General features: G+C 58.4%; 2 protein-coding genes across 5 annotated transcripts; both read right to left on the bottom strand.

Moving 5' to 3' along the window:
• Positions 1 to 1,631: 1,631 nt before the first annotated feature.
• Map4k2 (mitogen-activated protein kinase kinase kinase kinase 2) lies at positions 1,632 to 15,931 on the bottom strand. 2 transcript variants are annotated; one of them, XM_042676255.1, is made up of 32 exons: positions 15,800 to 15,931; positions 15,633 to 15,690; positions 15,330 to 15,420; positions 15,184 to 15,248; positions 14,801 to 14,856; positions 14,455 to 14,502; positions 14,327 to 14,369; positions 13,865 to 13,937; positions 13,641 to 13,772; positions 13,503 to 13,565; positions 13,168 to 13,249; positions 12,979 to 13,086; positions 12,261 to 12,339; positions 12,062 to 12,120; positions 11,208 to 11,251; positions 11,058 to 11,096; positions 10,932 to 10,965; positions 10,758 to 10,860; positions 10,587 to 10,651; positions 10,466 to 10,507; positions 10,273 to 10,357; positions 10,123 to 10,202; positions 9,979 to 10,039; positions 9,783 to 9,900; positions 4,479 to 4,537; positions 4,297 to 4,400; positions 4,033 to 4,210; positions 2,813 to 2,881; positions 2,583 to 2,669; positions 2,267 to 2,337; positions 2,125 to 2,180; positions 1,632 to 2,037 (listed from the first exon to the last, which is right to left on the bottom strand). In XM_042676255.1, exons 1-32 carry the CDS (start codon positions 15,893 to 15,895, stop codon positions 1,950 to 1,952), a joined length of 2,436 nt encoding a protein of 811 aa, XP_042532189.1. In that variant the 5' UTR covers positions 15,896 to 15,931; the 3' UTR covers positions 1,632 to 1,949. The 2 variants fall into 2 exon arrangements, with proteins under 2 accessions (XP_042532189.1, XP_042532188.1); XM_042676254.1 differs by having other exon boundaries at positions 10,587 to 10,675.
• Positions 15,932 to 16,211: 280 nt separating this feature from the next.
• Men1 (menin 1) lies at positions 16,212 to 21,905 on the bottom strand. 3 transcript variants are annotated; one of them, XM_042676269.1, is made up of 10 exons: positions 21,820 to 21,905; positions 21,004 to 21,464; positions 20,075 to 20,283; positions 19,773 to 19,901; positions 19,438 to 19,478; positions 19,269 to 19,356; positions 18,553 to 18,689; positions 18,060 to 18,195; positions 17,494 to 17,658; positions 16,212 to 17,332 (listed from the first exon to the last, which is right to left on the bottom strand). In XM_042676269.1, exons 2-10 carry the CDS (start codon positions 21,446 to 21,448, stop codon positions 16,850 to 16,852), a joined length of 1,833 nt encoding a protein of 610 aa, XP_042532203.1. In that variant the 5' UTR covers positions 21,449 to 21,464; positions 21,820 to 21,905; the 3' UTR covers positions 16,212 to 16,849. The 3 variants fall into 3 exon arrangements, with proteins under 3 accessions (XP_042532203.1, XP_042532202.1, XP_042532204.1); XM_042676268.1 differs by having other exon boundaries at positions 21,832 to 21,892; XM_042676270.1 differs by lacking the exon at positions 21,820 to 21,905 and adding an exon at positions 21,730 to 21,752.
• Between the last annotated feature and the right edge of the window lie 78 nt (positions 21,906 to 21,983).

Below are 21,983 nucleotides of genomic sequence, written 5' to 3' on the forward strand. Positions count from 1 at the left end.
GAAAAGAAAATACATTTAAATACTTTAAATTTGCATAAATAGTGCTAGAAGGGCTCAAAAGTAACTGGGACATGGGTAACTGGGGGAATAAGAGGGAAACTTTAAAATACTTTATTTAATATTTGAGACAAAGTCTTGCTATGTGACCAAGGCTGGCCTGGACCTCCTGCCTTGCCTCTGCTTCCTGAGTGCTGGGATTACAGGCATGTCCTACCACACCCAACTCATTCTATCTTTTGTATTTCAAAATATGTACCTCAAGCAAGGACTACCTATAAACAAATATATAAATAAACTTGAGTTTTAGTCTCAGTCAGTATACATTCCCTGCTCTCTTACCTTCTCTTTGGCTTATGCCTGCCTTTGCTGGCAGAAAACTTGTCAGAGGCCCTTCCTTTCACACACACACATCTCCAACCCCCCTTTGGCACATTACACCTCCAAGCCCCTCCCTCTTCAGGTGGGATCTAAGGCCTCCAGGGTTTACCACAAGGTGGCGCTGTCTACTGTTGTCGTGGTAATGGTCACAGACCTAACCCAGGACAACTGGAGTCAGGGTGTCCTGGCCTCTCCTAGGCGCTCACCTCTCCACCCCTGCCTCCAGCATTCTTCCAAGAAATCTGGAAAACTGGGAGGAAGGAACTCGCCAGGTAGCCCTATCACCTCCCTCTTAATTTGGTCCTCAGAGCTTGGAAAGTGCCTCTCCCCTCGGGTCTCACTGGGTACACCGGATGTGTCCCCTCCCCTAGTCTATCTAGCTCTTCATTTCAGCCAAGAAACACTTGTCACTAGAAACAGCGCAGCCAGGACTCGTCAGGTGGGTGGGAAGGGGTCAATGATATCCTGTGTCTATTCATACGAGCTGTCATCTGCCCTCCCACCAGCCATAGGAAAGGTCGTCTTAAACATCAGCATGCTGATGGGCCGGGCGGAGTCTCGAACCTTTGCTCCCGGAGCTTCCAGCCTCCCTGGACTGGCCCTGCCTGTACACCCCCCTTTCCATCAGGGTCAGCTTCCTCCCTGTCTCGGCTGTCCTCCCCTGTCCAAAGGCTGTGGTCAAGAACAGGCAGTCAGTGCCTGAGGCTGTAGGGCTCCTGACCTGGGGTTCTGGGCCTTTCTGCTCAGGGGCTGTGGGAGAAGGGCAAGGTAAAGCCCAACCTGAGCATGGGCTCCCGAGATAATGGGTCCTCTTGAGGGCGCATCTGCATCTTGGTCGTGACCCTGGAGCCTTGTGCCAAGGAGCCCTTCCGGGTCTCACACACACTCAGCCCCGTCTCCTCTCCTAGCCTGTCAAGTGCACTGCGCTGCTGGGCACCTCTAAGGGGCGCTGCGGGAGGCAGGAGCCAGCAAGCAGCTGCTAGTCATGGAACAGGTTAGATCACAGAGCTGCTGGCAGGGACACAGGTCAGGTCCTGCAGGGCAAGAGTTCCCTAGATGATCTCTTTGTTCTGGATGTCCCTATTGCATGGTCCTTCGGGGTGCTGAACAACAGAGCTCCAGAACTGCAAAGTGGAGGGCTGCCAGGAAGATCCTAGGAACACCAAGCACCCTCAGATAGGGAGGAGGGCCAGGCGGCGGGGGCGGGGCCAGCTCCTCAGCCCACAGGGACCGGTGGGATAAGACCAGCCAGCTTTCATACCAATATAGTTCTCTTTTAAATACACGTTCCCCAGGACAGAGCCAGGGGCAGGCTCTTAGCAGAAAGTGGGAATGTGAAACAAAATGGAATGGATTGGCAGGATGGCCTCCACTGTGCCAGTGTGCGGGTCCCCACACTAGGGAGGTGGTAGCAGTTCCTTGGGGTCCAGTTATTGCTAAAGGGGGGGAGGTACCCTCCCCTTGAGGGACATCCCCCACACACTGGTCAGGATTATTTCTGCCCTCCAGCCCTAGCAGAGTAAGGGGCTCAGGCTCTTCCACGCTTTGCCCAGAGGGGCAGGAGGGACGGCTCAGTAGCTGCTCTGGTGGCCGGTGAGGATGTAGAGGTTGCTGTGTGCCCCGGGGTTGTCTGTGGGAATGCTCTCCAGTATGATGTCTCTAGTGAGGGAAGAGGCACCTGGTGAGCAAGGCAGGAGGTGCAAGGCATGCTGGTCCACTTCTGACCTCAGGGACGCCACCACCTACCTGTGGGCCCCTAGTACTCGGAAGATCCTCGTCTCATCCGTGATCTCTTGTGTTACCTGGAAGACAAGGGGTACTGAAATCACTCCAGCGGGTGTCCTCTCCAAAGACACGAGGGCTGTGGGGGTGGCCCGGCCCAACTCACCTCATTGGTGTCCAGGCTGCGGCCCTGCATGCCATGGCTCCAGAAGGCCAGCACGCTGTCCTGCAGGCACACTGCAGGGGAGAGGGGCTTGCTCTACCTGCCCAGCTCCGCCCACTGAGGCAGGGAGCCAGCCGCCCCCCCCCTCCACCAACCCACTTCTGGCCTCAGGGGTCCTAACTGTGGATGACCAGGATGGCTCCCCAGAAGGGCTGGAGGCGCTCTTCTTGCCCTCCATCCAGATCCTGCCTCCTGGGCCACCTTGTATTATACTCTGAGCTAGGAGGGCACCCCTGCACCCCACCTCTGGCTCACTTACCCACGGTCTCTATGGGGAAGTCGAAGGTCAGCTCAGGGGCCAGTGTGGCTGTGGGTTCACCCTGCAGGTTGACGATCCTCACGCAGCCTACAGAGGAATGGAGCTGGTGTTTGTGTCTGGGGGGGTTGGAGACAGAGTGGCTCCCTCCTAGGAGGGCAGATCCCTGCCCCCACCCCCACCCCCAGCCCTTACTCCCCCTGTGCTCCTGCACGGATCACAGAGGTACTCACGTTCAAAGCTGACCAGCACTGTGTCCCTGTCCACCTGGATCACCTGTTGTGCAGAGCCTGGAATCCCCTCTGTGGGCAGAGAAAAGGGGACCAGACCTGTCTGAGCCCCCAAGATATGGGGCATCTATGGGACACACAACCACTTTCAGCCATCTCATACTGACCCCTACCAGGAAACTCAAGAGAGGGGAGGAACTTCCTGAGGGCCTAGCGCGGGACACATCTTCCAGGGAGGTGTGAGTGGGCTCCACTCTTCCCTTGTCAGCCTCGGTTCCTCACGAGTGACCCAGGCATAGCAATGCACAGCCGGGAGACTCAAGAATGAAATTCTGCCAGCTGCTGGTGGCTCACGCCTGCAATCCTAGCTAGTCAGGAGGCTGAGTGAGATCTGAGGATGTGTTTCAAAGCCAGCTAGGGCAGGAAAGTGCCTGAGACTCCAATAAACCACTAGAAAACCAAAAGTGTCACTGTGGCTCAAGTGGTAGAGCTCTATCCTTGAGCAAAAACGCTCAGGGGGAGCACTTAGGCCCTGAGAATGAGCACCAAAAAAACAAAACAAATCCCTCTTGTGAGCAAGGCTATCATACTGCCAGGCCTGAGCACTGGCAGCCAGAGTTTTCTTGGCTGTCAGTTGTTTGGTACAATAACTTTTTCTTTGTGTGTGTGTGTGCGTGCGCGCGTGTGCGCGCGTGTGTGTGCACATATATGCACATACATACTAATATCAGGGCTTGAACTCAGGGCTTTACACTTTTAGCTTTTTTGACTGATGCTGGTGTTCAACCATATGAGCCATGCCTCCAGTTCTGGCTTTTTGCTAGTTAACTAGTGCTAAGACTCAGATTTGTCTGCCTAGGTGGCTGGCTTTGAGCCACAATCCTCAGACCTCAGCCTCCTAAATTGCTAGGATTACAAGCATGAACCACTGGTGCCCAGCTCCTTTCTCACTGTAGCTGGCCTTCAACTCCTAGACTTACTTAAGCAATCCTCCCTGCCTCAGCCTCCCCAGTAAACTGGGACTCTAGGCTGCACCACCATGCCAGGCTTAGTCTTGGAGATCTTTCCAACTAAAGGGAGGCAGAGAGTTCTAAACCCACTGATGTCCTTGGGCCCCAAGGTCTCTGGGGAGCCGTGGCTTGTGATTCCCAGCCCCTAACTCCCGCCTCTGTCTCCCTTATCTGCTTGCCAACCCCCCCCCCCAACCCAGTCTCCCTGATTACCAGGGGGGATGAGGATGTCAGGCGTCAGGCCGGCCTCCAGAGGCAGGACGTGGAACAGGACGCGGCAGCCAGGCCCCTCGGGTCCCTCAGCACCCACACACACCTGCGGCAGCTCCTTTCCGTCTAGCACCAGCGGCTCCAGCATCCCAGCTGGGCTGGGCAGGGGGCTGGAGAAGTTCTAGAGGGGGGAGCCGGGTAGTCGGGGTACTCGGGTCTCTGCTGCCTGCCTTGAGACTCCCTGGGCCTCTCCCACCACCCCCTCACCTTCAGCAGCAGAAACTTCTGCAGGGGCTCATACCACTGCAGCAGGAGCATGCTGGCGGGCAGGGCGGCCAGCAGGAAGGTGCCACCCGTGTAGGGGTTCCTCACTGAGGGAGAGACAGAGGGTGGGCAGGGAGCTCAGCCTGCGCCCCACCCTGCTGGGGCCCCACTCGGCCAGCTCTTACCCACACGGCACTGCAGGCAGCCTTTGGTGTCTGGAATCTTGGTGGACAGGGCAAAGCGCCTGGAGGGGTGATAAACGGGGGTAGGGGGTGGGGAGTTGGGGAGCCGTCACAGCCAGAGCACTGTAGGGTGGCCATCTTTATCTTGCACACTAGCACGCCGACACCCCATCGCTGCGGCCACCTGGCAGCTCTCCAGCCTGGAGTCCTCAGAGTCACACCCAGGGCCCTCGTGGCCTTGTGCAAGTCACTTCCCCCATCCATGCCTCAATTTCCTTATCTGCAGAATGTGGGTAATGCTAGTGGCCACTTCCTGGGCCGCAGACAGGATGATACAAGTTCCTACGGGGAGAAACGTGCGCCTGGTAGCTTTACTTTTCCACTTGCTTTGAGTTCTAGGAGCCCGGAGCCGGTGGCTCACACCTGTAATCCTAACTGCTCAGGAGGCTGAAACCTGACTGATTTGAAGTCAGTCTGAGCAGACAAATCCAGGCCAGTCTTGGGGCTTGAACTCAGGGCCCAAGCACTGTCCCTGAGCTTCTTTTGCTCAAGGCTAGCACTCTACCACTTGAGCCACAGAGCCACTTTTTTTCTGTGTCTGTGGTACTGAGGAATCAAACCCAGGGCTTCATGTATGCTAGGCAAGCACTCTGCCACTAAGCTACCTTCCCAGTCCTCTAGGAAGACTCTTATCTCCAGAAGTGGAGCCGTACCTTAAGCAGCAGAGCTCTAGCTTTGAGTGAAAAAGCTAAGCAAGAGTGAAAGGCCCTGAGTTCAAGCTCCCGTATCAACACACAAAAACAACACAAAACAAAAGCAATTCTTTTTTTTTGTTTTGTTGTTGTTGGTCATGGGACTGAACTCTGGGCCTGTGCGCTGTCCCTCAGCTCTTCAGCTCAAGGCTAGAGCTCTACCACTTGAGCCACAGCGTCACTTCTGGCTTTTTCAGTTTATGTAGTGCTGAGGATTCGAGCCCAAGGCCTCATGCATGCAAGACCAGCACTTTACTACTGAGCCACCTTCCCAGACCCAAAAGCAATTCTTTTGTGGGCAAAGCCATGTGAAGAAGAGTGGCAGGAGTGGAGTCGGGCTCTGGATTGCTGGGCTGCACTGGCCCATTTCACAGATGCACCCACAGGCCCTGGGGGAAGAAAGGCTTCAGACAGCAACCATTTGCCCTCCATCACTGCTCTGGTGGGGGCTACAGGCCTGCAGGGCCAGGGGGTGGGCGGCTTCAATGATGGGGAGCACGCAGTATTCTCTAGGGAACAGGGCCATGTGCTGGTGTGGACACTGCAGTGACTCAGGCTCTGTCTGTACTTCTGCCAAGACAGGCCCCTGGGAGGAAGCCGGCGTCTGCCCCTCTCTGCCCTCTGCCCTCCTTCTTCCTCTCGCTGTCCTCCCAGCTGGCCTTTGGGAAGGACAGTGGCATACATTCTGGCATGTAGCTTTGTATTTGGTTCTTCCTCTTGAGTAATTCATGTTTTCTCTTCTTTATGTGCAACGCGGACCTTGTGATTCTGACCTTCCAGACACGGGCCCCAGGCTGCAGTGCCTCGCCAGGGCCTCAGTGGGCCAGCTTCCTGCAGGCCCAGGGCCCAAGCAGAGGCTAGACAGGGGATGAAGCTCAGGAAGCCCAGAGGACAGTGGACACCAGGTGCAGTGCTGCCCTCGGCCTGGACCGCCTACCCTCCCTGCAGGTCCCCTGCTGCATGCCCCACCTCTACATCTGGTCATGGCATCTGAACCCAGAGCCAGCCCTCTCCTTGGAGCTTCTACCCCTTCTGGCTGTAGATGGATGGAGGTCTCCTTAGCATGGCACATTCAAAATGTATCTTGGAAGCCAGGCGCTGGTGACTCACACCTGTAATCCTAGCTATTCAGGAAACTGAGATGTGAAGATTGCAGTTAGAAGCCAGCCCAGGCAGGAAAGCCTATGAGACTCTTATCTCCAATTAACCACCAAAACATCAGGTATGAAGCTGTGGCTCAAGTGGAAGAGTGCTAGCTTCAAGCAAAAAACTAAGGAACAGTCAGGTGCCGGTGGCTCACGCCTGTAATCCTAGCTGCTCAGGAGGCTAAGATCTGAGGATCGTGGTTCAAAGCCTCAAAGCCAGCCCGGGCAGGGAAGTCCATGAAACTCTAATTGCCAATAAACCACTCAGAAATATCAGAAGCAGTGCTATGGCTCAAGTGGTAGAGTGCTAGCCTTGAGCTGAAGAGCTCAGGGACAGTGGGCAGGCCCTGAATTCAAGCCCCAGAGCTAGCCAGCGTAGCCAGCACACACACATGCACGCACACACACGCACGCACGCGCGCACGCGCGCACACGCGCATCTTGAGCAGAGCACTGATGGCTCATATTTGTATCTTAGTTACTTAAGACGCTGAAATCTGGAGGATCTAGAGTTTGAGGCCCTGAGTTTAAGTCCTGGGATTAGCAAAAACATAAAAACCAAGAAAAAGAAAAAAAAAAAACCCACAGCCAGGCACTGGTGGCTCACACCTGTAATCCTAGCTACTCAGGAAGCTGAGAGCTGATGATCAAGGTTCAAAGCCCGCCCAGGCAAGAAAGTCTAGAGACTCTTATCTCCAAGTAACCCCCAGAAAACTGTAAATGGCACGTGGCTCAAAAAGTGCCACTGAGGGGCTGGGAAGGTGGCTCAGTGGTAGAGCCCATGCCTTACATGCCAGAGGCCCTGGGTTCGATTTCTCAGCACCACATAAACAAAAAGAAAAAAGCCGGAAGTGGCGCTGTGGCTCAAGTGGTAGAGTGCTAGCCTTGAGCTGAAGAGCTGAGGGACAGTGCCCAGGCCCAGAGTTCAGGCCCCATGACCGGACCCAAAAAAGAAAAAAAAAAAAGTGCCACTGAGTGCCCTGAGCAAAAAACAGCTCAGGGATGGCTCCCAGGACCTGAGTTCAAGCCCCATCACCACAAAAAAAAAAAAAAAGTATCTTGGGCTTGCATCTTTGTACAGCACTTGCCTGGCAAGCATAGGCCCTGTGTGTGCCAGAATTAGGGTTTCAACTCAGGGCCTGGGCACTGTCCCTTAGTTTTTTCTGTTGGTATTTTTTTTTTCTCAAGGCTAGATGTCTACCACTTCAGCCGCACCTCCATTGACTTTTTTGGTAGTTTATTGTAGTCTCACAGGATTTCCTGCCTGGGCTGGCTTTGAACCTCACTCCTCAGATCTCAGCCTCCTAAGTGTCTAGGTTCACGGATGTGAGCCACAGGCATCTGGTGCAAAAACACACGTCAATGCAAATTGAATTCAGCTCCTCCTGGCTCTTGTTCCACCTCTAACTGATGACAGCTCCATCCTTCCTAAAGCCGGGGCAGGGCCCTGGTCAGCACCACCACGCCCTTCTCCCCTCTACTGCCTATCATCAGGAAATCCTGCTGGCTCCACTGGCAACACAGTACCAGAACTGGACTGGTTTGCATTTCCTCCATTGCTACCCCAGCCCTTGTGCACACTGCTTCCCACCCCAGCACGGCAATACCTCCTCACTTCCACCCTCGCCCTGTCGCTGGTGATCTCAGTGTGGGTCACTCCGCCGCCGCAGTGCCCGCCCCACTCTCTCTGCCCTCTGAGTTAAAGCTGAAGGCCTCCTCAGTTATCTCCCTCTCACTCCATCTGATCCACCACACTGGCTTCATTGCTGTTCCTCAAGTAGACCGAGCTGACTTTCGGTCCCAGGGCCTTTGCACTGGCCCAGCCTTCTGCCCAATGGCCTTCCCCACATATCTACAGGATTAGTCTTTTGTTGTTTCTGCTGCACTGCTGGGGACAGAACCCCAGGCTTTACATACAACAGCCAAGAGCTCTGCCACGGAGGTACAGTACCCCAGCTCTCTATTGCCCAAAACAGCACTTTCTCAGCAAAGCCTTCCTGAGCACCTGTTCAACGCCACCCTTGATGTCCCAGTGGCTGGATGATCTCTTGAGCCATCAGCCACCAAATAGTTTCCCTGACCCAGCTCCACACTGCCTGCCTCCCTCCACAAGCAACAGACGCCATGACAAGGGCCAGAGTTCATCTGTGCCCCGGGACTCTGCTAGGAGCCTTCTGAGCACTGTCGTCATCAGCTGAATGACTAAGTGCTCTCTCCAACATGGCCCATGCCTCACAAACCTAGGACACACTCAGGGTTACTCTGTCCCCTGACCTTGTCAGTCTACTCTAAATGCCCCCCAGGCTGGCCCACGGGCCGCTCCTTTCCCAGTTCACCTTCCATTGTCCACCACAACTCATTAGCATGTGCCTCTGCTGAGCATCTTTCTATAAGAGGGCTGAGATGTTCTCCTGCCCAGGGCAGGCCTAGATACCTTATCTCTCAGCCCCAGTGATTGGCTGGAGAGCGAGGCGGCACCTCAGCGGGGCCAATGAGAAGTGGCCTGAAACCTCTGGGAATGATTTGGGAATGGAGGTTCTAGATCCACGGGGTTGGGACTACAGGTAGCCCCATCTGTTCTGTCCTTTGAGAAGAAAATCTGTTAAACCCAGAGATGCAGGCCAGTTCCTACTAGTGCTACCTGCACCTGGATCCAACTGAGCCTGAAGCTAAGCCTACTCCGGCACCTTCAGCTACATTAAACACTAAACTCACTTCTGTGCTTAAACCAATGAGTTGTTCTGTTTTGCTTTTGACTGGGTCTTTTTAGGTCGCCCCGGCTGGCCTAGAACTTCAGATCCTCCTGCCTCAGCCTGGGATGACAGGCCTATGGCACCACTCCTAGCTCTTGGCTAGTCAGTTGAAATCACCTTCAACAGGAAGAATCCTGACTGGCACTCAGATCGATCTTTTAAAAACGCTGATGGTGCAGCAGTGGCAGCAGCAGCAACAGAAGAGCTCTGCCACCTGGGCAGCTTCCTCGGCCTCAGCCAAATACCATGGAGGTCCTGGACTGTTTCACACACATCTCTGTTCTTTCCTCTGCCCAGAAACCATGTGTTCTCAGACTCTGATCTCTTTCCACTCTGCAGCCTCTGTCCCCCAAGGATCTCCCAGCAGGCCCAACTCAGCATCAGGTGGGGACAGGGACTGTCTTGCAAAGGGAGTCATCTCCCTTGATTCTCCAACACAGAATTCATGAAGTGTTATGCCCAGCATCGCCCAGGGCTGAGCTACTGGCTATCAGGAAGCCCAATAGCTGCAGCTGGTGAGGAGGTGGCTAGCACCTGTACTGACCAATAGGGTCCTGGGGCTCAGAGAGGATAAGGGACCAGCTGATACATCAAAGATCCCACCAGTCTCTGCCCAGAGCCCCTGCCGTCCAGTTCAGTGCAGCCCGCAACCCCTACCTGGGGATGATGCGCTGGGTGAGGCGGTTCGTGGGGATGGAGAGCGGCGCCTGGTGCTGTAGTCTCCGTTGCTCAAACAGACCCGGAAGGTCATGTGCCCAGATGTGTGTGGATTTCCCTGCCATGAGCAAGGCACAAGCGGGGGCTTAGGGGGAAGTTCAGGGCACTGGGGCTCAGCAGCTGCCCCGCCCCCTACCTGAGAGTGACAGCAGCACATTGTTGACGCAGTAGAGCCAGGAGCAGCGGTGGGAGATCAGCTAGGGGGCGAAGTGAGGGGCGTTTGGCTGGCGTGCAGCCTCCCCTGAGCCTCTGCCCCACCCCCCAAGGCCAGAAGCCTCACCTTCTCCAGGGTGTCCTCGTGCAGCTCGTGCAGGTTGAGCGTGTAGATGCCCTCCTCAGCTCCCACCACCAAGAACTGGTCTGAAGGTGTGAGCACAGGGTCAGAGATCAGTGGCCCATGGGGAGGGGGGTGGGTCCTCCTCTGGCCTACCTCGAGTGACAGGGTGGACCCAGGTGACGGCAGCGTGGATCCGAAGGGGACAGCCATTGAAGACTTTGGAAAAGCAGGCGCCCATCTGTGGAGGAAGTGAGGGGCTGAGGGGGGGGGGGGCCGGGGCAGCAGTGGGCGGGCAGGTTAGGAGAGCAGCTGAGCGGGACACACACACACACAGGTGAACACTTACGTGCACCTTGGGGGTTGGGGGAAGCCCATGGCAGGATGACCTCTGGGAGGGAAGGAAGGAGTTAGGGCCAAGGTGACCTCACTGCCCAGTGCCCACAGCCCCTCCTCCTCGTGGCCCTCACCTCAGGATCTTCCCGCTGCTTCATGGTGGCCCAGGCGGTGGACAGCACTGAGGGGCTGCCAGGGCCTGGGGGACATGGGGGCAGGGTTCCTGCAGGTATATAGGCCACACGGTGACTTTCAGCCCTGGCCCCATTCCAGGTTCCTCCTGGCCTCCCAAATCTGAGGCTCACCTGGGGAGCTCGAGAGATCCTCCTTGGCTGGCTCCGCAGGGGAGGGCCCCAAGAAAGGGGCGCGTTTGATGGTGCCCATGGCATCATCGGGGGAGTCCAGTTCCTGGGAAAAGGGCTGGGCTGTTAGATGGCCCTGTCACCTGTGTGTACATCCCCCCCTCCCAGCTACAGCACCTGGAGGTCCGAAGCCGGCCTGATGGTCAGGCTCCTGCGGGAGACAAAGCAGTGGACAACCGCTATGAAATGGGATTGGCTCCCGGGCCTAGAGTCCCCGCCCCTCCCAGAGTCCCCGCCCCTCACCTTTCCTCAAGCGCCTCCTGGACAGACTGCAGCAGGCTCCTGTGTGACAGGGGGGGAGGGTCAGAGGTCAGCCTCACTACAGGACCTCCCCCTGCCCCCCCCCCCCCCCCCCCCCCGCAATCCACCCTGCAGCTTTCCTCCCTCACTTACCCACTCAGCTCCTCCTTTCCCAATAGCGTCCACTCTTCCTCCCACTGGAGGAAACCAGGGCAGAGACAAGGAAGGAGGCAAAGAGAAAAAACTGTGAGAGGTCAATAAAAGTTGAAGGAAAGCCACTGTGGCAGCCACGAGTGTAATCAGAACACTCAGAAGGCTCAAGCAGGAAGTTCATGAGTTCCAGGCTAGCCTGGGTCATAGAACTGACTTTATTGCTGAGCAAAACTAAACAAAAGCGAGGTACTGGTGCCACATGCATGTAATCCTAGTTATACAGAAGGCAAGATGGCAGGAGAGAGGACAGACAGGAAGACGGACAATGCACTAGTAACACCAGAGTGTAGGTCAGACCTATGCTGACAGAGCCAATTTTGTGCATGTAGCTGTACTGGTACTGGCGGCTTGAATCAGGGTGCTGTCCCTGAGATTTTTTTGCTCAACGCTGGGACTGCACCACTTGAGCCATATCTCCACTTCTGGTTTTTTGGTGGCTAACTGGATTTTCCTGCCTGAGCTGGCTTGGAATTGGAAACCTCCTATCTCAGCTTCCTGAATAGCTAGGATTGTAAGAAAGAGCCACCAGCACCTAGCTTTTTTTTTTTTTTCTTTCTTCCTTGTGGTACTGGAGATTGAACCCAAGGCCTCATGCTTGCTCTACCACTTGAGCCATACCTCCCCACTAGCCCTAGACCCATCTTCTAAGTCGCGGTCTAAAGGAAACTAGCCCACAATGGAGCCATTAGCTACAGATTTCTGGGTGGTACAGGGAGCCCCTGTCTGAAAGCAATCTCTTACATCAGAGACCCACCCCACCCCACTCCCCACCCCCGGCCCACCACAGCCCTCACCGGCTCATTGATTGGGTCCGTTTCCTTCCTGCGAGGAGCGCCAAATTTCACCTGGTGAACTGGGAGGCCCAGAGTACAGGGTTAGGGGGCTGCCATCTCAGGACTGACCCCGACTCCCCCCACAACGTACACATACTGAGACCCTGGTGTACACACAGCACACACCCTAATCCACGGGCAAACAAGTCAGAAGACTCACACTGGATCTCGGAGGGGGTCCTCTCGGCCACACCAGGCTGGCCCCGGGAGTGAATAGTGTCTGGAAACATGTCGTAAGTCTAAGAAGGAAAAGCAGTGCACTGGCACCCAGCGCCCATCTCCTGCCAAGGAATTCTGCGAGGGCACACACATGGGGTGTTCTGTTTTTGGGAAAACCCTCTGAGGTCACTGTGAGATTAAAATGGGCACCCTCATGTCACAGATGGGAGAACTGGCACAGAGAGGCTATGTGACTTGCCAAAAATCACACCGAAAGCAAGATGGCTCAGTCATGGCCCCGGGTCAGCCTGGGCTCAAGAGTGGGAACCTATCACAGGAAAAGCAAGACCCAGCCCAGGGAAGATTCCTAATAGGCAAGCTCTCTGTGCTGGAATTACTGTGACTTTAAGCTCACACCTGTAATCCTAGCTACTCTGAGATCTGAGGATTGCAGTTCAAAGCCAGCCCAGGCAGGAAAATCTGTGAGACTCATCTCCAATTAACCAACAAGAAGTTGGGAATGAAGCTGGGGCCCAAGTGGTAGAGAGCCAGCCTTGAATGAAAAAGCTAAAGGACAGAGCCCAGGTCCTAAGTGCAAGCCCCAGTCCTGGGGTTAAGAGGGGGACAGACCTTGACCAATATCTCCTTTGGGATCCTTCCAACAAGATCAGGTCAAAGCCTTGTTCCTGGCCCGCCCTTCCCCACTGCTCCCTGCTTACCTCTAGCTCACAGTCTTCAGGGGAGGGGGTTCCCAGGTGGGGGTCACTGGCCTTGTCCAGGAGCTGAGTGAGGAGGGCCCGAGGGAGCTGCTGGGTTGTGAAAGGGTGCTGGAGGAATGAGGGGTGCTCAGGTTAGCCTTGTTCTCCAGACATTAGTGCATTGAGCCCCAGGCCCGCCCTGCCTCCCACCTGTAGAAGCCTCTCAGCTGTTGGCCTCTTCTTGGGGTTCTTGGTCAGTGCCAGCTTGAGGAAGTGGTGGAAATTCTGGGTCCTGGTAGGTACAAGAACCCCCACCCAGCGGGAGGTTAGGCCCCATGCAGGGCATCCTGCTGATCATTCCATCCCTGCTCCAGAAGCTTCCAGAACCCAGCAGGGCCTACCCAGCAAGGAACAATCAGGGCAGGACAGTTACTGCCCACGGCTCCATCACCAGCCATCTGCCCTGCTCTCCCGTCCACACCAGGTCCCGCACCCTGGAGAGTCAGACAGTCCAAGCACGGGAAGGGGGAGGGGAGGGGCCTCACCAGCGCGTCTTGTCCCTCAGCTTGGGTGGCTGGAAGCTGCTCTTTGACATGAGCATCAAGGCCCTGGGGGAGGGTGTGAGGTCAGGGGTGAAGGGTCAGCAGGGCAAGCAGCCGGCAAGGGGCATGGCCTAGGCTGACCTCATGGGGTGCAGATGGAATAGTGGCGGCTGCAGCTCGCCCAGCTCAATGGCAGTGATGCCCAGGGCCCACACGTCACACAGCTCGTTGTAACCACCCTTGCGTTCCACGGCAGCCACCTCAGGCGCCATCCTAGAAGTGGGGGGAGGGAGGGGTGTCACATGTGCGGCTGGCCAGGAACCCCACTTGTGGCCCCTCCTCCTCTTTCCAGGCCCCAGCCTCACCAGTATGGAGTCCCAATGAAAGATTTCCTCTTGGCCACAGATGCTGTCAGCTCCCCAGATACCCCAAAGTCAGCTGCAGGAACAAGAGCAGCTCTCACCAGATCTGTGGCTCTACTCACCTCCCCCATCACTCCGGGGCCTCAGGCTCAGGATGCACCTGGAAAGGCTCAGATGGGCAGGTGGCCAGGCCCAGACACAGCTGCCACTGGCCGCAGGCCTGGCCAGGTCCCTTTCCTGCAAGGGGTCAACCAGCCTCTATCCCTGACTCAGTGCCTTGGTCCCACGCCAGGATGCCATCCAGGCCCAAGCACAGCTAGCTACCAGCAGGAAGGGACTATGCCACAGTTCCTACATGGGGAAACTGAGGCCAGTAAAGTGACTAATCCCAGGGCACCAGGCACTCTCTAGAGCTTCTGGGCTGCCACAGAACCCTAGGTACTGAGTGTGTCCCTAGGTACTGACCCAGCTTGACATCGCCCTGGAGAGTGAGGAGAAGGTTAGCTCCCTGTGAAAATGGAGGAGAGAGTCAGTGCGCTGCCCCATGAGCCTCCAGCACCCTCACCCTGCGCCCTTAGCCGGCCCCTACCTACCTTGATGTCTCGGTGGATCTTCCCTAGAGAATGCAGATGGTGAAGCCCCTGAGGACAAAGAGGAGTCCCTGAGGGCAGCCACCTGGCACACATCCTCTCACTGAACCCCTTCTCGGAGTAGGGCCCCCCACCCAAGCCACTTCTTCCTCCCCTCTCCCCAAACAGGAAGTGACTGAGCCAAGAGGGAAATGGGCTGCTTCCGGCAACAGGGATGGGGCCCCTTCCCCTCTAGGACCCAGAGCCCCTTGAGCCAGTCCTGTCTGGAGCGCTGGCTGCACCCCACTGGTCAGCTGGGGTCTGGACCCACAGCTCCTGGGGAGCTAGAGAGTCTTATGGGCCCAGCTACCTTCAGTGCCTCCCGGCAGACGTAGGCAATCTGCCTTTCCTCCAGGGGCCCAGTGGCTGAAACAGAAAGGGTGAGGGCTGGCATGGAGCGGGGCTGAGAGATATGGGAACCCTCCCCGACACCCTAGGTGTGTGTGAGGGGGTGCAGCAGGGACTTCTAAGGGAAAGGGGTGTTAGATACATCCCTCTCCTGCTTAGGATGGAATTCGGAACCCAGAGAAAGACAGCTATCACTCAAGGTCACACAGCCAGTCAGGAATGGAGAGAGAGAAGCCCAAGTCCGGCCGGGCCTGTCCCGGCTGCTGCCACGTTGGGCTAGAGGGAAAGGCTACAGCCCTCCGAGGGCCCCCCATCCCCGCCCTCGAGGGGGGGGACCCCCCGCACCGTGGTAAATCTCCTGTAGGGACCCCCCTCCGCAGAACTCCATGCAGATCCACAGGCGGTCGTTCCTGGGGAGGAGACACAGGGCTGGGGTGGGCGCGCAGGCCGCGCGGGGGCTGCGCGGGGACAGGCGGGCAGGGCAGCCTCACCTGAGGTAGCTGCCGATGTAGGCCACCACGTTGGGGTGGCGGCATTCACGCAGGATGGTGATTTCCTGCTGGAGGGAGCTGATGTCGTCCCCTGAGGAGCACGAGGGGACACAGAGCGGGCGGCTGACTCAGTGGGCTGCAAAATGGGCCTCGGGCGCCTCCCTCCAGACCGGACAGGTGGACAGGTGGCCGGCGGGGCCGCGGGGGCAGGAGGGGCGTCTTGGAAACGTCCACTCTGCGCCCGCACCGAGCCCGCGCCCGCCCGCGCTGCGCTCCGACGCAGAGGCCCCGCCCGGCCCTCACCTGGGTCCAGCTTGACGATCTTCACCGCGGCCAGCTCGGAGGTGGCGGTGTCGCGGGCCTGCGGGGCGGGGGGCGAAGGGGTGAGGCGGGGGCGGGGCGGCGCCTCCCGCGCGGCCGGGCGCGGCCCCCTCCTCCCGGCTCCGCGCGGTCCCGCCGGCCCGGCGCACCTTGTAGACGTCGCCATAGGTCCCGGCCCCCACGCGCTGCAGCAGCTCGAAGCGATCCCGCGGATCCTGCAGCGACACGTCCCGCAGCAGCGCCATGGCCCGGCGCCGGGCGGGCCGGCCGGCAGGCGCGAGCTGCGGAGCCGGCGCGGGGCGGCGCGGGGCGGGGCGGGGCGGGCGCCCAGGCCGCGAGGGCGGGGCCGGGGCCCTGGGGCGGGGCCGCCCCGCCGCGCCGCCGCCGGGCCGGGAGGAGGCGCCCGCGGGAGCCGCCCCGCCGTCCGCGCCCGGCCCGCCGTCCGCGCCCGCGCCACAGGTGGGCGCGCCGGGGCGGGCGGGGCCGCCCCCTCCCACGCACCCCCAGCCGCAGGTCCCGGGACGAAACACGGACAGGTGCAGGCCTTTTTTTTGTTGTTTTTTTAACAAAATGTATTCATCTGCCTTAGAACTGAAAAATAAATCTATGTACAAAACAGGAAGAGCTCGGCCCGCGCCCTCCCACCCCCCTGCAAGCTTCCTCCGGGGATGGCCGGGACCCGGGCCCCTGAGTCCAGGAAGGGGGCGCGGGGAGCTGGCCAGGAGGACGGGCTCTGGATCCAGGTATCAGGGATCACCCTGGGCGCCGGCACGCGGGGTCCCCAGCCGTGGACTCCGCGGTGCGGAAATGTGCCCCAGAGTCCCGGGCCGGCAGACCTCGGCCCCTAGAGGGAGGCCTGCCTCAGTCTCCCCAGGTGGGAGTGGCCTGCAGTCGGTCAGTCTGGCCGAGGGGGGCGGGGGTCAGAGCTTCGGCTGTGGCCCACTTTCGGGGGCTCGATCCAGCTGGCCGGCCGGGATGCGGGGAGAGGGGACTACACTCTAGGAGCAGGACCATGGCTGGAGGACCTCGCTGCCTCGACCATCTGAGTACTTGTAAACCTGGGAGCTGGGGTGGGGTGGAGGCAGAGCCAGACTGTAGGCCCAATCTGGCTGTTTGGGAGGCAGCGGGGCTGGCTGGGGAATGGGAGCTGGGGGAAGCCCAGCTGGAGGGACTGAGGGTGGGACGGGGCTCCCCGCAGGTCACAGGCCCTTGCGCTGCCGCTTGAGGAAAGACAGAGTGTAGTCGCTGGGCGTGGACACCTTCTGCTTCTTCATCTGCACCTGCGACTGCGCAGTGAGCTGCAGCTTGATGGCGCTGGAGTTGATCTTGGTGGCCACCAGCAGCTCCTTCATGCCCTTCATCTTCTCACTCTGGAAAGTGAGCACCGGGCCATCTGGTGGCGGTGACGCAGCAGGTGCGGGGGCCTGAGCTGCGCTGCTGCCTTCGGGGCCACGGCCTGTGCCTGGGACTGTTCCTGGGGGCTTTCGGGGTGGTCCTGAACTCGCACCCTGCCCAGAGTTGGGGCCCTTGTCCAGTGCAGGCTTCTTGGGGGGCGGAGGTTCCTCTGGCTTGGACTCTCGCCGTGGCCCTCGCCGCCGGCCTTCACGGGCCTCCTCACCCCAGGGTTCCTCTGTCTCAGCTGCCTCTGCGTCTCGGCTCACTATGTGCACCTTCTGCCGCACCTGGACGAGCAGCCGGAAGGTGTTGCAGACCACGGTTGGGAACTGCAGGGCCCACCCGGCCCCAGCCCGGCTAAAGGTCTGTTCCATCTATCCCCAAGGAGAATGGCAGTGTCCTGCCACCCTGTGGTGACGTCATTCCACGGAGCACCCAGCCCCCTCACCTGTCCCTCGAAGCGGCCTAGGGACTGCACGAGGAAGGTGGCCCAGCCCACGTGCAGGACAGGTGTGGGGCTGCCCTCCTCCCATTTGCAGATGCCATCATAGAATCGCAGTAGGTGAGCGAAGCACTCAGGGTCCTGGAGGGCAGAGCCCTGGCTCTGGGTGCCCTGGGCAAAGGAGGAGGGAAAGTAGAGCGCAGGTCAGACCCAGGGCGCAGGCAGGTCCCCACCGAGGCAGAGCGCTGACTACAGAGGTGAGGAGGGGCCAGGAGCATCCTCAAACCCTCCTTCCTCTTATAAAGCCGGTCTCAGCCAGGGCAGAGGAGGGAAGGCCATCTCCTACCTCCATCTAACCCTGCGTGAGGACCCTGGCCATCGAAGAGAAGGCTACCACCCCATATACCCAAAGAGACAGGGTAGAAACCCCCAAACATCCTCAGTTCCTTCAAGCCCAGGATCTTGGCTACAGCAAGAGAACACAGCCCTGAGCCAACTTCCACACGCAGTCCCCAGCCGTGTAATGGGGACCCTATCCAAGGGTGGGCTCCAGTGAAGCTCCAGCTCTTCACCTGAGTCTGCTCCCCGGGCCGCTCCTCGCCTGCCTCCAGCAAGCTGGCCGCCTCCTTCAGCAGGTTGGGGATGACATCATTGGCCACTTCAAAGAATTCCTTGTAGATCTCCTCGTCCTCTCGGCAGTAGTTGTAGCTGAGAGAACAGGGAGCATGTGGGATCTGTGACAGATGCCCCCAGGGAACAAACAGGGGGAACAGCCCAGGTTTTCTCCCCCCAGGTCATCCCAAGCCAGACAAGGGCACCTATGTCAGAGTACTCACAAGACTAAGGAGGGGAGGTAGGGCTAGGCTAGAAACTGGTGGAAAGAAATGGGAAAGGTCTACCCAGAGGCCCCTACTTCCTCAGAGATGGTAGCCTTGGCTGCTCTGGGGACTGAATGGAGGGAGAGGGGACAGAGCTGGGAACTCTGGTCTCAGTCTTGGACAAGAGTTGTTGGAAACTGAGTAAGGGGAAAGGGAGGGCTGGAGGCGGAAGTGGGGGGATCCTCACTCCTGGATGACCGTGGCAGTGTCCGCCCAGGCCTGCAGGGCTTCTCGCACGTTGCGGTTGCGACAGTGGTAGCCAGCCAGGTACATGTAGGGGTAGATGTGCTCATCACGGTAGTAGGCCTTGGCAGAGGCAATGCCCTGTGGGATGGGGCAGGGAAACCTCAGGGAGGCAGCCCCTGCTTTCTGGGATGGCATGCATGCCCCATCGAGTCACACAGGGAAGGTACAAAAGGGATTTGTGGAGTCCTCCCCACTTCCAACCCCAGCTCCACCCCCTGCTGGCCCCTTTGTGGAACTCTCCTCTGGGAGGTGATTGCCGAGGCCTGAAGTGGATTATAGGGATGGGGACCCCCACAGAACAAGGCCCAGGGAGGGGAGAGGCAGCGCTCCCAGCCCCAGCCAGGCTTTGTCACTTACTCTTCTACAAGAACACCAGAGGTTTCCAGACCCAACACCCTCTCTGCTCCCACAGCCTCTACTATACATGGGAAGGATACTAAGGGGACAAATTGAGGCCCTGCCGATTGTAGGCTGGGGAGTGCAGCACCCCTTGGGCAGCCCTGACTATAGACAATGCACTTGATACAAAATGGGGACCTGTGTGGAAGATGCTCCCACACACCCGAAGCCCTTCCATCAACTGTTCCCTGCATGTCCCGGAAAGGAGACCCCAGACATTGTCAAAGCCTAGCTCCTGCCACCTCCTGAGATGCTCACCTTATGGTAGAGGGTGAGTGGGTCTGGCCGGCCAGGGGTTGGCTCCAGCTCCTCCAGATCTGCCAGGTTCCCTAGTGCCATGGGGTACCTGGGAAAGGATCGGGAAGTCTAGGATGCCACTCATCGCTCTGGCCCCTAAGCCCTAGTCTGGCTACTTTTCCTTACTGACCTTTCCAGATGTCCCCGGTCATAGAGCAGCCAGAGCAGCTTCTAGGGCCGAAGAAGAGAGTTATGAGTTGGGGGAGAGGGGGGGAAGGGGGCAGCTTCCTAGCAGGTGGCATGGGGGATCAGAACCACTAAGGACTCCCCAACCAGGGAGAGAGAGCTAGAATTCAGGAAGCAATCCTTCAAGGGAATCAAAGCCCTTTCGGGTCTCAATTCCACTGTCCCAGGAACCCCTGGAAAGGAATTATTCACATACAGAAAGATGAACTCTGCCCAGGGCCCCTCAGCAAGCTGAGGCAGCAGCCTGGCCAGGCCCAGTGCTGCAGGCACACCCCTCACCTGCTGCAGCTGCAGGAGCTCCAAGGAGTCCGTGTGCAGGTCAATGGAAGGGTTGATGGCACACACCATGAACGCCACCTCCATCTTTCGATCACAGCGCATGTATGAGCCTTTCAGGTACAGCCAGCTCTTGGGGGGGGGGGGGGGAGAGCAAGAGCAGAGGGGTCAGGATGGCCCACAGTGTGCCTACTACAGGAACGACTGCAGGCAATGGGCTGAGTGTATGGGCCAGGGAAGAAGAGACCCTTGGATAGCTTGTGTTAGCAGAGCACCAAGGGGACAAGGTTGGAGGTCTTACATACCCGCTCAGCCACACCAGCATTGACTGTCTGGCCTCTGCGGTCCTCATTGCCTTTGCCATGCCACGTGACCTCAGCTGTCTGCTCCCCATTGGGACCAAACACCACCCAAGCATGATCCTCAGACAGAGCCAAGTGTACGTCCCGGAGACCCAGGGCCTGGCAGGCCCCTACTACAGCAAAGGCCACACCAGAGCTATCCAGTTTGGTACCTGTAGAAGGGGGCAGTAACAAGAGAGGGTCTCTTGGGCTTTTTTGGCCTAGTGGGAGAGGAGCCAGGTATCAATGTGCCATATTCCCTCCCACAGCCCCCCAGGCTTCAAATGGAGTTCCAGCAATACCTCCTATGTCTTCCACAGGAGAGGCTCACCTCCCCCGTTACATGCTTGTCCCCAGAAAAGGACAGGTGTTTTCTGGATCTACCATAGCTCTAGCCAGCTTGTGACACTGCCCTTTCCTCGTTATCTGTTATCACCTACTTCTATTAATTCAAAAAGTTGCCTATCTCATCACATCTATTAGATTACCACAGCAATAGTAACAATAGGGCCCTGTGGCCACCCACCAACAAATCCTCCCAATTTATCTCTGCACTTCTCCCCCACTCCGCCCCCCCTCCCCCCCAATCTGCTGCCACTTTCTGCGTTTCAAACTGCATGGCAGGGCTAAAGGTACTGAGCAGACACACACAAGGAAAGGTGAAAGGTTTTGGAGTAAAGCGATTCGATTTCTGCCCCAGTACTGCCATTCTGTGACTCTGGCACATCCCTTGCCCTCTTGGGATCTGTTTCCCCCAACTGCAAAGGACAAACACCTGCCCCTCCGGACTAGGTTTCCAGGTCTCAAAAGGGCTCTGTAAACCACACAGCACTGAGAAGAAGAGGTGGGCCAAGATTCATTTTACTCCCCGGGGCCACCTGTCAGGCTCCAACCTGTGATGAAGCTGAAGAGGGACTGGATGTGGGCCCGGTCCTTGAAGTAGGAGCGGCTGAGGCTGTTCCATATGACATCAGAGACTTTCTTCACCAGCTCGCGGCTGGAGACACCCCCTTCTCGTGGATAAAGGGACAGGTCGACGGCGCCTCGGATCTGGGCGGTGAAGCGGGCATAGAGAGCAGCGATGATGGACAGGTCGGCCACGGGGAAGTAGGTGAGGCCGCCGGGAGGGTCAGGCGCGGGGCTGGGCTGGAAGGTGAGCTCGGGAACGTTGGTGGGGATGACACGGTTCACGGCTAGGAAATGCTCGACGAAACCCAGTACCAAGGAGAGGAGCACCAGATCGGGCTCCTCCCGGCCCAGCTCGGCAGCAAACAGGCGCACCACATCGTCGATGGAGCGCAGCGGGAACAGCGTCTTCTGGGCGGCCTTCAGCCCCATAGCGGCGGGCGGCGGCCTGCCGGGGAGTCCCGGGAGAGAGAAAGAGGGTCTGGCTTGGGGGAGGGGACCCCCTACCGGGCCCCCCCACGGCTCCCCCGCCTCCCCGCCCCCTTCACCTGCGCCCCCCAGCTGCCCCTCCTCGCTCGACGAGACCCCTCGGCCGAGGAAGAAGGGCCTCCTTGTCCCCTCCAAACCCGCGACCCCCGGCCCTGCAGGGGTGGGCGCCAAGGACCTTTCTGAGGGCCTCCAAAAAACGTCCCGCCCTCTCTCTACGATGATACCCTCCGAACCCTGGAGTCCTTCCAGAAGGAGACCTCTGGTCAGCCCCCTAAATCCCAAGGAGAGTCCTGGCCTCGGTCCCCCGCGCCCACCTCCGCGCTTACATCCCACACAAGGCACCGCGGCGCTCGCCGCCTGGAGCCTGCTGGGAAGCAGAGTCCCGCCTCTCGTGCCGCGTCGCCTTCTGGGAAATGGAGTCCTGAGCCGGCCCCGCCCTGCTGAGTCTGCAAATGGTGGCGCACGGTGCCTTATGGGA

Source organism: Dipodomys spectabilis, unplaced genomic scaffold, assembly GCF_019054845.1.
Source record: "Dipodomys spectabilis isolate Male_0828 unplaced genomic scaffold, ASM1905484v1 ptg000030l, whole genome shotgun sequence".
In the NCBI taxonomy this organism is placed as follows: domain Eukaryota; kingdom Metazoa; phylum Chordata; class Mammalia; order Rodentia; family Heteromyidae; genus Dipodomys; species Dipodomys spectabilis.

Coding starts and splice junctions, on each gene's coding strand:
- Map4k2 (XM_042676254.1), bottom strand. CDS start 15,895: ATGGCGCTGCTGCGGGACGTGTCGCTGCAGGATCCGCGGGATCGCTTC. Junction 13,250..13,502: donor CTGAGGGACAAGACGCGCTG/GTGAGGCCCCTC, acceptor TGTACCTACCAG/GACCCAGAATTTCCACCACT. Junction 4,211..4,296: donor AGAAGTTTCTGCTGCTGAAG/GTGAGGGGGTGG, acceptor TCCCCCCTCTAG/AACTTCTCCAGCCCCCTGCC.
- Men1 (XM_042676268.1), bottom strand. Junction 19,357..19,437: donor GACCGGGGACATCTGGAAAG/GTCAGTAAGGAA, acceptor ATCCTTTCCCAG/GTACCCCATGGCACTAGGGA. Junction 17,333..17,493: donor TAGGCCGCTTCGAGGGACAG/GTGAGGGGGCTG, acceptor CTGCTCGTCCAG/GTGCGGCAGAAGGTGCACAT.